General features: G+C 34.4%; 1 protein-coding gene across 9 annotated transcripts in view; it reads right to left on the reverse strand.

Annotated features, from left to right (window-relative positions):
• PPHLN1 (periphilin 1) overlaps positions 1 to 15696 on the reverse strand; it is a 134584-nt gene that overhangs the window by 40159 nt on the left and 78729 nt on the right. For 7 of the 9 annotated variants that reach the window (XM_019660429.1, XM_019660431.1, XM_019660424.1 and 4 more), the window contains 4 exons: positions 14621 to 14677; positions 12091 to 12170; positions 8249 to 8368; positions 3444 to 3584 (listed from right to left, as the gene is read on the reverse strand). In XM_019660429.1, coding sequence (XP_019515974.1) covers positions 3444 to 3584; positions 8249 to 8368; positions 12091 to 12170; positions 14621 to 14677 — 398 coding nt within the window. The remainder of the gene's footprint in view (positions 1 to 3443; positions 3585 to 8248; positions 8369 to 12090; positions 12171 to 14620; positions 14678 to 15696) is intronic. The other 2 variants (XM_019660433.1, XM_019660428.1) reach the window with 1 other exon arrangement.

Raw genomic sequence — 15696 nt, forward strand, 5'->3', positions numbered from 1 at the left:
TGGAGAATTTCAATTTGTGTCGTTCATTCAAAGTAACAATTTGTTAAAAGACCGGTAAGATTCCTTACCGGTAAAATAGTAAGTAGTGGGGTGCACTTTCAAATCAAAGAGTTCAGTAATAGAAAGTATGTTAGGACTTACAGGATATCACAGTCAAGGGGTTAGTGCCAAACACCTGAACTAGAATAGGAATCACCCATAATTTTGTAGGTTAAGTCTCTTTAGGAATTACTATGATGACAGGAGAAATTCTGAAATTTGACTCTCTAAGCTCAGAGGCCAGAAAGCCTAGGAAAATACTCCAATAATTCAATGTAAAAGGTGTCCTAAACTGCGTAAGAGGGGGTAATCTGGAGAAATGAGAGGTAAAAAAAAGATATAGCATAGAATCCAAGGCATAAGGAGGCTAAGTTTGTTGTGGCAAAAGAATGGATCATATCCACTAAAGATATTTAAGTCAAAGTGGGGTGGTTCAGATGATTGCTAGCAACTTTATATTCAGAGATGCAACTTGATGTCTTCTGGCTCAAGGATTTCAGACCTGTGGTTCTCTGCCACATCTGACCATAACCTTGGGGGCTTCTTCAAAAAGCACCCCCAGCTCTACGAAATTTTTATATGCCCAGGGATGAGATGATGATAATACGGCAAAGCACATGAGTTTGAACCCTCATTGAGGTGATTCTGATACAATCTACCTCCATATGCATACATCAAGTAGACATGTTTGTAGGCATGTTGAATTAAACCAAATTTTGGCCTAGAGATTTAGTTTATTTTATATTGTAATATTGCCTCAAGTTAATGACCTTCAAGGGCTGAAGGACCTGATTTATAAACCCTCAAAATATTACATGTGATAATTTATCTTTACAAGGTATCTGAATATATTGCAGTTGACATAACAGGAAGAAAAAGCAGCTTGAGTATTACACCAATATTTACACTTTTTACATATTCTAAGCTTGATCTGTTGGTCTCATTTATACAGGTTTTTTTTTGGGGGGGCTATTATTCCTTTTTTAAAGTATTTCAAGCACTTGAAGAAATGTAAAGAATAATTACTGGACAGCTGTGTAACTAACTAACATCTAGCTTTCTCAAGCCTTTATAATATTCCTATCCATTGGGTATTTAACCCCTAAAAAAAAAAATATGTACAAAAGTTGGAAATGTAAAAAATGGAGAAAAAAATCCTCTTAAAACTACTGTCTTTCATTTTCAAGATCACTATAATTTTTAGACACAAATTTATGAAAGAATTACATCATTATTTGCTAGCTTTCTGACATTTTGGGGGCTTTTGGTTTGATTTTCTTGCCAGTATATAAAAACCAAGATACCCTAGCAAAAACACAGTAGTTATATTCCGATATTTATCATCATTAATTTTCTATTTTATAATATTTCTAATAAATGTTTTACTTCTCTAGAACATTAGAATATGGTAATGTCCTTTTAGATTTATTTTTCTTTCCTTAGATCATCTGTCCTTGCTGTAATAAAATCAATATACTTTAGTACTGAAATGTTCAAACAATAGGCAGATAAAAACATAAGATCTAGTCATAATCTTACATATATAAGTCAAATATATGTGGGTATCTATAAAGTACTAAAAAAACTGGTCACATATTAATTAATTTTATGTGTGGACTGCTAAGCTAGCTTCTACATCTAACTAGTAACCCACCTTTTCAAGATCAAATAGATCAACAATGAATAACAAGAGGCGAAAGTACAGATAATAATAAACCACTACCCGAAATAATACTTCCTCCATTATTATTTCAGTTAAGTTTTTCTATTAGTTATATTCTTAAGAGAACTTTAAAGAGCTGCAATTTAGGTGAAAAAGAAAAATAGCATTAAATCATTCATTCAACAAACACTTATCAAGTGCTTACTACTTAATGCCTAGGCACTCTGCTAGGTAGTCAGGTTAAGACGCAATGTCTTATTTTAAGTGACTCAGAAACTGCTTTCAACGTCACGTCTAGGTTTATGACTCCATCCATCATCCATACAACAAATATTTCTCGTAAGGCCACTACATGCCAATCACTGTTCTAGGTAACAGAGATAAAGCAGTAAACAAAACAAAGTCCTCGCTCTCATGAAGCTTCCATTATGGTGAGGGGAGACAAGCAAACAAATAAAAACATATGTCAAGTGGCAAGAAAAGCTACCAAGAAAAATAAATCAGAGTTAAAAACACAGAAGGGCAGTAATTTTATATAGAGTAATGATATTCATATTCATATTGAAGATACAGCTAGTGCACACACATTTTATTTATGCTCTCATTTAACTGATAGCTTGAAAGGCACCAATTCACATCACCAAATAAAAATTTCCCGTTTCCATTTTCCTTATATTCCTTCAAGGATCTGATACTGCTGACCAGCTCCATTTTGAGAACCTACTGACTCATATGACATATTTCCTATCCAGGTTCTTAACATTAGCCATTGGGGTGTTATCAATATAAGCTGCACAATCACATGTAGGATTTAATTAAGATCTCATATCCAACCAAGGGAAATATATTTTAATTGATGTGGAATTGGACAGCACCTTGAGAAAATATTTAATTTTGTTCCTAATTTCCAATAGTTTTTAGAAGCTTATGTAACAATTTAATGACATTTACTCAAGGCATTTGAGAGAAACAACATCAAAAACAAACCCTTGTATAACATGTTACATCTTATAAAAGCCCTTTCAAAGTTTATTCATTTAATCTACATAAAGTGATAAGACCCTATGAAGCAGGTAATAGATCCATACTGAAACACTTTAAATGTTTCTATGCATCATGAGCATAGTGAGGGGTAGTAAAGAGAAAAAATTGCTACTTTTTAAATCTTAGGTAAAACAAAATCTCTAGGTTTACTCCATTCCAAAATTCTATTTCACACTGTATTAAGATACAGCTAGAAGGTTTTGTCCTATAACTTATTCCCTATTAAAAACAAGATCCTAACTTTTCAGAATTACATCATTAAAACTGACTTAAATACCTACCCTTTATTTTTTTTAATATCTGAAAAATGCTTAAAGGCATAATGAAAAACATTAAGAAACTTCTGTAATCCCAATATTAAAAAAAAGATGCCTATTTAGTACTTGTTCCAGCCCATCCCTATTAATCTAATAGTTTTTAAATTGCTTCATATTAACTAGACTATTAATATTCTCTAAAAAAGCTTGGTTTTTTTTATTTAAAAAAATAAACAGGGGTAGAGGACCAAACTGATAAAAATTACTGTGAAATGAAATCAAACAATTTGTATAACATTTTAAATTGTAATTTCAGAGTCACAAGTGGAAAAAAAGACAAAATGATATATATTTATTCAGTAAATATTTACTATAAGTACCATATGCAAAGTGATTGGAACAAAGGATTATGTATCCCTTGAAGAAGGCTGGGTTCTCACCTGTTCAATCTCTTTGGTTTTCGATGCTATTGCTTTAGAGCGATTGTTTAGCTGACTGTCTTCAAATAATTCTATGCCATCTGTTGCATTTGACTCAGGTTCTTCTGACTGGTCAATGAGCAATGGTGCCGTGGGTCCTGCCTTTAAAAAGATTAGAAATCTTTACTTGCTTTCTTAAAGGATATATTGCATTTCAGGTAATTTGTATAGGCATTACCTGGCAGATTATATCATGAGAAAGTGCTAAATTTAACCTGTTTTAAGAAAACACTTTCAATTTAATTATTCATAATGAGCTTATGTGAGGAGATCTGAGGAAATGATTGCTAACTTTTAACATTTTAGGTAAGACAAAGCCTTTAGGGTTATTTCATTCCAAAATTATATTTCACATCATATAAGCTATAAGGTATTGTCCTATGACTGTTCTTTCATCTTAAGAAATATTGAAAAGGTTTAATTGGAAGTGAGGGGTGTGTGTACACCTAAACAGTTATATTAAAAAGGAACATGGGCTCTACTTTCAAAAATTAAATATTGAAACAACTGAAAAGAAAACAATTCCCAAAAGTAATAACAATCACTTCTATTTTACAATTCATTAATGAATAAATTATCCTACAAGAAGCCTACAGCTGATTATTGTACTTTCTAAAAACACTTGAAGGAAAGAGAAATGAATGAGGAAAGACTATTATTTAACTATACTCATTAGTTTATTAAAAACTTTACTATATGACAAATGCCAAGCACTGCTCTAGCAACAATAGACACATCAATGAACAGAACAGACAAAAGTTCTTGCCTTCACGTAGCTTGCAGTAAACAATAATTTAGATAGAGTAAACTGTGAAGTTTGAGCTCATGTATTCTACTGCTGCATATTTTAGGTGGGTGGGAGGTAAGGGAGGAAATAAGGAATGTGTATTTATTACAAGTTTATTAAAATTTAGGGTTTGGTGATTGAAGTTGTAGCAAACAACAGTAGGTTTAGAGAAGTCACAGACATAAACACTAATTAGTGGTACTTTTCATCAGTAAAAGCAGTGTCATTCCAACACCTAATGTGGTGTATACTGCTACACTTCATTAGAAAATAATTTGGCAACATCTATCAAAATTTAGCACATGTCCTTTTCACTCTGAAAAGTCAGGCAGAGAAAAGCAAGTACTGTACAATCTCCCTTTTATATGGAATCTTTAAAAAGAAAAAGCAAAAGCAAAAAAAAACCTCATAGGAAAAGAGATCAGATTTGTGGTTACCAGAGGCAGGGGGGTGGGTATGGGAGGGGATTGGATGAAGGTGGTAAAAGGATACAAAGTTCCGGTTGTAAGATAAGTACTGGGAATGTACTTACTGATGTATGATATATTTGAAAGTTGCTAAAGAGTGAATGGTAAGATTTCTCATCACAAGGAAAAAAACATTTTTCTCTCTTTTTGGTAGCTATATGAGATGATGGATGTTAACTATTAACTAAACTTATTGTAATCATTTCATAATATATGTAAGTCAACTCACTATGCTGTACACCTTAAACTTATAGTTATATATGTCAATTATATCTCAATGAAATTGGAGAAAAAGCATATTAGTAATTAAATTTAGTTAAATTAATTAGATATATTATCCAAGGTACAGTATGGAAAACATGAGAAATGCTTGAGATACATTCAATATACATAACTAGATAAGTAAAAAAAAAAAATTAAGAAAGGCAACATACGGTCATCGGTGAAATACACATGACATAAAATTTTACAATAGGAAGGGGAGGAAAGTGCAATCAAGAAAGATCTTGAGTGTCATTATTTCAAACACTTGATTCAACTGAACGAATCTGAAAGAGGACCATGAAGATGAACACTCTTCACTGGGGGCAGAATAAGCAGAGATACTGAAGCCAAAAATGATACCTTATATGTGGAAAAAACATAATTCACATTTTCACAATTAAATAAAAATGTCTAAATTTTCTTCTACATTCTAACAGTCATTAAAGAATTTGCTTTTTCATTCTGATAGGCAAAATCAAAACACTCCTGGCCACTTGTTTAAGAATAGTAAATTATATCTTTATAGGGCTTGACTGTAAGCTCCTTGGTAGCCAGGATGGCTTTCCAATGCAGGGTTTGACACAAATAGATAAAGAATAAATATTTACTAAATTTGAATAAAGTAAAAGAAAACAAGTACAGTATTATTTTCTGAAAATATGCACCTTAAATCACTAATCCTAAAATATGCAGTGTGAAAAAAATTTCATAAACGTTTGATTAATTATGCAAACTTTATTATTCATCTTCCTTTCAGAGACTATGGATGAGCATATCAACATATGAAAATCTCTGAGAAGTGCTGAATTATCAAAATCAACCTACCTCCTTTCAATTTAGCATATCCCAAACATACTGGCTAATAGAATCTTTTTTTTTTTTTCTTCCCCAGACCATTAGGACCCTTGTAGAATTACTATTTTATCAAATATTTTGGTAATTCTCTATTAGTGTCCAAAAGGTAAAAGGACAAAACTGAACAGAGGGATGAACTATAACATTCCTGAATATTTAAGTACATAACTGAACAGATCTCCAGTTTCACTGGATTTTACCCATAAACTACCTGGTCTCCCAACCAAATTGCTTAAAACGATATTAATGGCACCAAGAGAAGGTTAAACCGGAAACCCAAATATTTAATCTCTTTTTACTCATAAAAATGAATCTGCACAATGTTTCTGAAGTACACAGACCATTATTTAAATAGCTAAAATATTGTCACAACTAGATTTAAACACACACACAAACCCTTTCCTAGCATCAATATCCTTTTTTCCTTCCAGCTTATTCTTTCAAGTCAGATAGTTTATAGAACCAAGGTCAAAATTCTCAAAAAGTCTGTATCTCAAGGTGTATGGATCACTGAAATTAGTATTTAAAAACTACCCAAGAACAAATGTTAACTCTCTGAACAAAACGTTCATAAAGAAATGATGGAATTAAGCTTTTAAATGAAAAATAGTATCATAAAATTTCCCAACTGCTTTATTTCCAGTATGAAAAAGTACCCATCTAACTTGAAGAACATTTTAGACAATGCTACGAAATTGATGCTGCACCTCAACATTCATGATGTATGCCAAGTAACAAACATACTAATGTCATCTTAGTCCTACTCTCACTTACCTTGGGTTCCACAGAAGATCACATCTGACCTATGACTCCACTTACTGATTTTTAAGGTTATTTACTTCCCATTAATTCAAAATCTAACAAATTCTGGGCATATTTTAGAAAAAAATTAGAAGGTTAAAAAAAGTCTTTCTAGATGCAACGTTATGGACTATTCAGAGTCAAGATTCAGTCAACCAATAATAAAAGAATGTAAGTGGAATATTTAAAATCTAGGAAAGGTAGATATTGAGATTTATTTAAATTAAGAGCTATAAAAAATGATAAAAAAGTAGGGTAGGATCAAGATATTTTATTAAAACCTTGCAAATTGAAGATAAAGTACTTAACAAACAAGAATGAAAAGTTTTTGGAGGTTTCTGATTTTAAGTACTCTGAGAAAAATGATCAGTTCCCCAAAACAGCAATTTTGAAGCATATATTCATTATAATATAAAAACCATTATTCTAAATTATTAAAGAAAATAAGCAAAATGACCCTATTAAATGCATTACTGTATTGTTCATGCTTTTAAATAGTGCTGTTAAGGTACCAAAGAGAAACAGCTTGATGGTTTTGATACATTTATTTGAGAATATGCATAAATACCTATTATTACAGCTACACTAACAAGGAAACCCTGATCTATTTAAGAATTGATATAAAAAATGACAAATAGCACTTTTAAAAAGAAAGTCTCTATTTGCTTAAGATGGAAAGGGTCTGTACTGGTTTGTCCTTTCTGGGAGCAATGTACACCAGTTATTTTGGAAAGGCTTTTTTCAGAGTTTATGAAGATGTATGTAGGTATATAATTTGTATATTGAATTCTAATGCTTGAGTCCTTTTATCAAAGGACATTCGATGAAAGGCATTCAAAAATATATTTACTGGAAAGCCATAAATATCCTCCAAAGATGCATAATTTGTTATGGTACAAAGATTTTAATAATCTCTGCCATCATGTCAAAATAATTCCTCAAGTACCAAACCCTAAATCTAAAAGCTGAATATTTCCCATGAAATGTCTATATTTCTCTATTAGAGATATTATCAGGTATAGAGAAAAATTTTCAGTTCATTTTCAAATATTTTCATACAAACATTTCATAAACAGTATTCTGTAGACTCAAAAATGCTCTCATCTTTGTGGTACTCAAGACCCATCAGAGGTCATAGGCCACCCAAACAATGTGTAATTTCATTTCTTCAGATATTTGTGAGATAATTTACATAGACTAGAACATGTAATAATATAAGGATAATGTAAGATCTAAGGTCTAATTAGATTTTTGCTTTGAATTCACTGGTTCATGACTAGTGGTTCAGCATGATTTCTAGAGAATTTTTAAGAGCAATGCCCATAAAAGAAATATAAATAATGCATTTTCCTTTTTTCCATATTTACACTATTCTTATACTGCTTAAGTACTGGAAACACTGACATATTAAATTATTGAATTCAGAGTCGTTCATATTCATACTATTGCTATGTGTGGTAAATTTTAATAATCCATGAGGATATTTTCCCCATATTTTAAAATACTAGAACAAACCAAGTGTTTTCTGCCCACAATTTAAAATCTAGACAAAACTCCCAGATATGAAACATAAAGGAGAAATGATGCCTTACCTCATACTCCGAAATTTCAGGTAAGTTACTTTCATCTGCCTTCTCTAGCTTTTCAGCAGCCCACTTGCTTGCAGCCTCAGCAAGCTCCTTTTCAGTTAGCCTACTGGGTTTGTCTAACACCTAATAAAAACAGAAGAATAGTTCTGTTACAATTCTCAAGGGCTTTTAAAATTCAAATACATCAAGAAGTACACCCCAACTTACACTTAAAATCATAGAAGTCTTCAAATTTATATACAGAACAAGTACATTCTTTATTTGCTTTTTCAAAAATATTCAACATAGAATTTAAGTAGCAATTCCTTTGGGACGTATAGACTAGATCTCTTAATTTCATGTATATAAAACTTCAGATATTCATCTAAGTCACACAAGACTGACAATTAAGTAACTGACAATTTATTAATAGTATTTAGAGCATAAGACAAACTGATTTCAACTTTCTATCTTTAATTATACTCAATGAAATAAATTATGCCCAAATTTCATCAAGGCGAATTCCTAATTAATGCAACAGAAAGGTCCAGATATGCTATTTTTATAATTTGTTATAATTTATATAAATCCTACTCTACACAAAATAGACTTAAATTTCATTTTTTGATATTACTACTACTTGCCTTCTTCAACCTCATACATTACTAAACAAGGAATGGGATATACAGTTTACAGGCAGACCTAGGTTTGAATGGCAGTTTCATCACTTGCTGGGTCAATAATTTTATACATATAATTTATGACACTGAGTCTTGGTTTCCTCATTTACAAAATGGTGATTAATAATATTTACAAAGTAGTTGTGAGAATCAAGAGAGTTAACAGAACCGAAAGCCTCCAGCATAATGCCTCGTGCTCTAGTTTTTCTTTCTTTTCCATATTCGTAGCTATAAATCTGTTATAGCTGAGTCTGTTATATTTGAAAAACTAAAACATATCTGAAGATCAGTCAGTTCATGGGGTCAATATAAAAATGAAGAAAATAAAATGGTTTATTCTAGATCACATAGGATTCCCACAGTACTGTTTACAGACTTGTGTTACAGAATAAGATGTAAAAATTGCATGGCAACAATTAAAAATTCTTTTCTTAGGCCCTTATGTTAACTCTGATTCCACTCTATTTCATTAGCATACATTTTTATCAATTAGGCCCTTAACCCCTAATTTTGTCCTCACCTCTTCTCTAAAGTCACATAATTGATCCCAAATATGTTTTCTCTGGATGACAATGCCAGTAATCCCTATGTTACGGTACACTACCATTTATAAAGTGCTTTTATATGCAAACCAAGAAAAAAGTATTAATATTTTAATTAAATGGAATTCCATGAAGGTGGCTGCGTAGACTTTATTGACCCAACTTAGATATCAAGAAACTGAATGTCAAAAAAATAGTTATTTCCCACAGCTACTAGTAAATGCTGAGTTGGAACTTAAAACTAGTTCTTCTACCTAGAACAAAAAGGCCCAACCTTGACCTCCTTCCATACCTTATTTAATTCACCAAACTACTGCCTTGCCATCCATAATGTTTACTGAAAGATGATAACAATGTATCAACATGGAGTGATTCCACAGCCATTGAAGAAGCCTAAATACCTAACTCCAAAGCCCTACCTATACATAAGGTTATAAAGGTATAAGCAATATCTTTATTACTCAGTAATAGAGTTAAAAAGTTCTTTTTTAAAAAAGAAAAATACACAAATATATCCAAGAAAAAAATTATACCCCAATTTTTTGGGGGATATCTGTTTTGAAGAAAAAGTCACAGAGCAAAAACAAAACAAACATTGTAAATTATTTCTAAAAAGGAAGCAAAATCTTCTATAACTCAATCCTCTACTCATCTGCCATTACATCTGCATACTTGAAAAACTTTTATTGGAAACTAACTTCTAACAGCAGAAAATAAACCCTGAAAAAAGGCCTTTGACTGCCCACATAAGGGCAGCATAATGTTTAAAAGAAAGCCCTCCACCAAATCAGGAAATCTAGGCTGTGAAGCTCCCCACAGATACCATGTAACCTTGGTCAAAGGACACAGGAGACTGCACTTTCCAAATACATAAAATGATTATAGATAAAAAATTCTGATTCTAGTTTAAAAAGACAAAAATGCAAACATGTACATAAACTGTCAGACAAAAATATTTAAAATCCATTATGGTTGTTTCCCACTGGATAGATCTGAACATGTGCCATAAAATTTTATGCTGTAGCTTATATTTACATTGTATTATTGTTCAGGGGAAATGAATATTTCATATATCAAAATTGAAATATTCGGACCGGCCGAGTGGCGCATTGGTTAAGATCTGGCTTGGGACACCAGCTCTGAGCAGAGGGCCCCGGTTCGGATCCCACATATGAGGGCCAGTGACACTGCCCTCCACAGCTAAGATGCTGAACAACAGCTCAACCTGGATCTGGGATGCCATGAGTCGCCGGTGACAGCGTAGGCTGCAGCCCCTGTGGCAGTGGGTTGCCGTGGGCTACCGTGTGTAGCCAGCAGCCAGCGTGAGCGGCCAGCAGCCGCAGTGAGCGGCCATCCAGAAGCTGGCGACTGATCTGCCTCGCCTGGGAAGAGCGCAATGATGGTGCCAACTTGGACCAGTGAAGCAACGTCCTCCACAACTAGACTGAAGAACAAAACGACAGCAACTTGTCTATTCCCCTTCCCCCAATTCCCCAGCGCTGTTCCCATCCCCCAATTCCCCAATAAAATCTTAAAAAAAAAAAAAATTGAAATATTCACAGTGACTTGGATAGGCAGGTACTATTTACTCTTCTTTCATTTTCACCTGGCAAGAAAAACAAGCCAGTCTTTCAGGTGGGTAAAGCACCCTTGATATGGTTAAGACAGAAACAAAATCCAATCAATCTTTCCTATTCAAAACCCAGCATTCTAGAATTCTCAGACTTCTGGGAAAGCTCTAAAGACACATTTGTCACAGAGACACCTTTTGCTTTTTTCCCTCTGAAGCAGAGAAGACCTGCCCCTGAACACCAGCACAGACTGCCAGGTGATATCTGCTCTTGCTGAAAAGCCATTTGGTATTTCTGTATGGTGTTGGCATAAAAACAGACACATACATTAATGGAACAGAATGAGATTTCAGAAATAAATCCGTGCATACATGGTTAACTAATTTACGACAAAGGAACTAAGAATATGTAATGGAGAGGACAGTCTCTTCAGTAAATTCTTGGGAAAACTGGGTAGCGACATATAGTTTTGGTATTAGGGTAATGCTGGCCTCATAAAATGAGTTTGGAAGTGTTCCCTCCTCTTTTATTTTTTGGAAGAGTTTGAGAAATATTGGTATTCTTTAAAAGTTTGGAAAAATTCACCGTGAAATTATTTATTAGAGAAAATTATTTAACTTCTGAGTCTTGTCTATAAAATGGAGATGTATACCTACTTATATCATAGGATTTCTATATGAATTAATGAGAGAAGAAAATTATATGGTATCTAGAATCAAGTATTTATACAATAAATGTTTGTTGTCTCTGTCTATACCCCTCTCCAAAATGAAAGCACAGTCTATCAAATCCGCCCCATCTGAGTATTCATTCCCACCTAGTTATGGTCAAGATGAGGAAAAACAGCAAAAAGTACTAATTTTAGCAAAATCTGTGGAAAAAATTCTATGAGAAAACTGCTCATTTACTCTGGTTGCTACTTTTAAGTTGCAGTTACTTAAAATTCAAGTTTTTGAATGCAGCAAATTACCCACATTAGGCATGACAATAAAGAATAAAGGCAACTATACTAGACAGACCATATCATTTACTTTGAGATTCCTCTTTAAATTGATTTTATAAATATAACAAACCTTTGATGAAGAAATTGCTGAAGAACTTGAGGGTGAAGTGTCTCTTGATGTTTTCAAAGACTGAACAGGTCTCTCTTTACCTATATAAGAAAATATAAAATGCAAATTTTTCTAACTCACTTGTTTTCAATTAGAGTTATTTTGTAATTGAATAAATAAGAGGGGGCATACACTTACTTTAGCACTGAAATCTTCATTACCTTTTTAAATTAAACCAGTTAATATCTAAATCCTATCTCTCTCAGAGGCTGGGCACCATCAAAAATTTCAAACAGCAGAATATCATACATGGCAGTCTAGCTATACCAATGCCAGTTCTCAAGCACAGAACACTGAGAAGACCTCAAGAAAGGCAAAAAATAGAAACCCTTTAAAATCATAAATGCTTCCTCCTCAAGTTCCTAAAATCTAACTTTTAATACATCACAATAAAAATCCAAAAGTAGTTATTATACAGATATCACCACAGATAACCAGCAAATTAAGCAGTAGCTCAAAGAAAGGCATGTAGGAAATTCAGCAGGTATTCCCTGAAATGTTTAGGCAGTTTAAAAAATAAAATAAAAGCTAGAAAACTTAAATTAGAGCACTAATCCAGCACCTGGAATGAATAAGTACCCAAATATATGTTAAATGGTTAAAAATAAATCTGTATGAGATAAAATCACTAACCTTCATCTTTAGTCAATTCAGATAACTCATGTAGTGCTCTACGTATACCATTGTTTTTATAGGAACTTTAGCCAGAAAACAATTTAAATGCTGCTTTAGCCAGTTCAACAACAGCAAAGATGGATTTAAATATAATCTTAAAAATAAGTGAGTTATTCTTGACAGAAAAAACATTTCATTAAATTGTCTGTATGTGTCAAATACAACATAAACCCCCCAGCTCTTAATCGCTAGGCAAACTGACAAAATTAATTACGAAGAAGAGGAAAAAGTGACATTAAGTTTGCAGTGACACAGAAGCTGGTCAAGGTTAGATAGTGGGTTAAGGCCAAGAAAGCACTCAAGAGCAAAAGCAGAGACAAAACGACCTTGAAACTGAGGCAAAGCCAGCTTCAGTCAAAAGGCCTCGCAGGCTCTTCTTGCTGTGGTGATGATTACGTTAGGGGGCATGGAGGTGCAAAGGCTTCTGAGGGCCTTCCCGCAGTAGTAAATAACATCTCTTTCCAAGGTCCTACAGACCAGAAAAGCTTTCTCAAGACCCTCCCCCCCACCAACTCTCCAGGGACATTTGGCAATGTCTGAAGATATTTCTGATTTCACAAGTGGAGAGCGCCACGGTACATGGTAAATAGAGGCTAGGGATGCTGCTCAACATCCCACAGCTGCACAGGATGGCCTTCCACAACAGGGAATTATCCAGCCTCAAACGTCAATGTACCGAGGCAGAAAACTACTGCTGTAGCCACAGTGTTCCAACTCAGAGGCTCCAACAGTCTTAAAAAAGACATAACTCTAGAATCTTTAACTTGTGGTATCACTATGAAGCTTTCACAGGAACTAAGTTGACAAGTTCTTCTAGACCTTAAAAATCAAAAGTAAAATGATGCCAACTTTCACTACATTCCCAAATGATTAACATGGGCTTCATCATTCCAACATTTCCACTGCACACGGCAAATTCCACATCACATTGTGACAGTGTCAAGTGTATCCCATGGCACCAAAAGCTCCTAGGGGAACAAGTATCATAGCTTATTTATTTCTGAATACTCAGGATCTGCCTAGCTTAAGTCCTTTAAGTAAAAGGGCAGGCACTCCAAAATTCAGTGAAAAGATAAATTATTTTTTTTTATACTTAGGATACAATGACCTCCCCATCTTTCTCAGATAAGCAATTCCTTGACAGAAGAGGAGCTGAACCAATCAGCACAGCGCACCATGCTCATTAAAGGCATAACTGTAGGCTCAATTCTGACACACAGCAGCGAGACACAGAAGAAACCCTTTCACAAGCAGCTGTCAATCTCTTACCTAGCATTTCTTTTACAAAGAAGACATCAGCATTACCACTATGCCAAGTACAGTGCTAAGTAGTCTTCGAATGTTTCCTGATTTTAGTTGCATATGAGCTCATTTAAGCAGGTTTAAACTAACATCAGTGTGCTGAAGCAAAGGAACACTGAGGATCAGGCCATGTGGTTTATCATGTATCCACATATATTCCTACATACCTACTGCATGAAAAAGATGGACAGGCAAGAAGCAAAGGATACAGAAAACAGATGATACAGATGGCAGCAGAAGCATAGAAACGGTAAAAAAAAAAATCCCCTGAACCTACTGTTGTCAGGTCCTATCTGCCAGTGACTTGTCTATTCTATTTACGACCAGAAATGGCTGGCAGACAACCAACCCCCATATCCACCCAAATCCTATTATCTGAGTCTACTGCTGTTCAACCTTGGTTCCAGCAGTAGACTACTAGAGCAGTTACAAACTTTTCCCATTACTATAATCTGGATCAATTCATGCCCCCACCCTTTCAAAATCCCAAACCAAAATCTAGCTCAAAACTCACCTCTTTCTGGCTTTCCTTCATTCTGCCGTTTGTAGGAGGCACGAACACGCTCGAGCTCTAGGGAAAGGTGGGCAGGGAGGAATCACGACCGGCACCTCTTTGCCCAGGAGCAACAAGAGGAAAACCCAGAAGCAGGAGTGATGAGAACAGGAATGTCTAAGCTTTGGCTGGGCACCCTAACCTCTTTCCTAACCTGCCTTCAAAGTGGGCTGCCTGAGCAACCACCACTGAAGAGGGATACATAACAGGAGCTGTTTAAGATCAGAAGCTAACTGGGTCCAACAACACGACTTATGAAGATGAGGCTAAGAATAGCATGGGCAGAAAAGACTGAGAAAAGGATCATAAAATAAGACACCAAAAGGTGAAGATGGGGATGACGTCTTTCTCATCATTGTAAGCACCTAGTCTAATCTTCTCCGTCAAGCCGACGTTCAAAGGATTGGTTAAAGAGGTTAAAGAGTGACACCCCAAAAACATCAAGAGTGAAAGATGAATTACCATTAGAAATCAAAAAGAATACTGGGGTTTTCATAGTACATCATATCAGTTCCCTGGGCTTACAATGGTTATCTGCAGTAGTCATTATGACATGTTCTCTACAAGCAGCCAATTACTAAATCTTGCTAATTAATTCTCTTAATACAAACTCTCTCATATATGAATTTTCTTTATAAACAAATCCATAGCTAATGTTTTGGCTGAATCCCTAATTATCCCATATTTAGAATCCTGTAAATATTTTATTTGCTTTCAGCAAACTCTTCCTGCAGATGGAATCAGCTTTCTAAATAGCCTAAATATACCAGCAGGGGCTCCCAGATAGCTTTCCAATAAGATACAAACTCCTTCTTCAATCATAGACTCCAAATTGCCAATTCCACCTTTTTTTCCCTGGGAAAATAACACTTTTTCTGAATTGTTTTGAAATTGTCAGCACCCTGCATTAAAAAAAGTGAAGATGGGGGCCGGCCGAATGGCGCGATGGTTAAGAACTGGCTTGGGATGCCAGAGGGCCCCGTTTCGGATCCCACATATGAGGGCCAGTGACACTGCCCTCCACAGCTAAGATGCTG

This window comes from Hipposideros armiger, unplaced genomic scaffold, assembly GCF_001890085.2.
Source record: "Hipposideros armiger isolate ML-2016 unplaced genomic scaffold, ASM189008v1 scaffold_318, whole genome shotgun sequence".
NCBI lineage: Eukaryota > Metazoa > Chordata > Mammalia > Chiroptera > Hipposideridae > Hipposideros > Hipposideros armiger.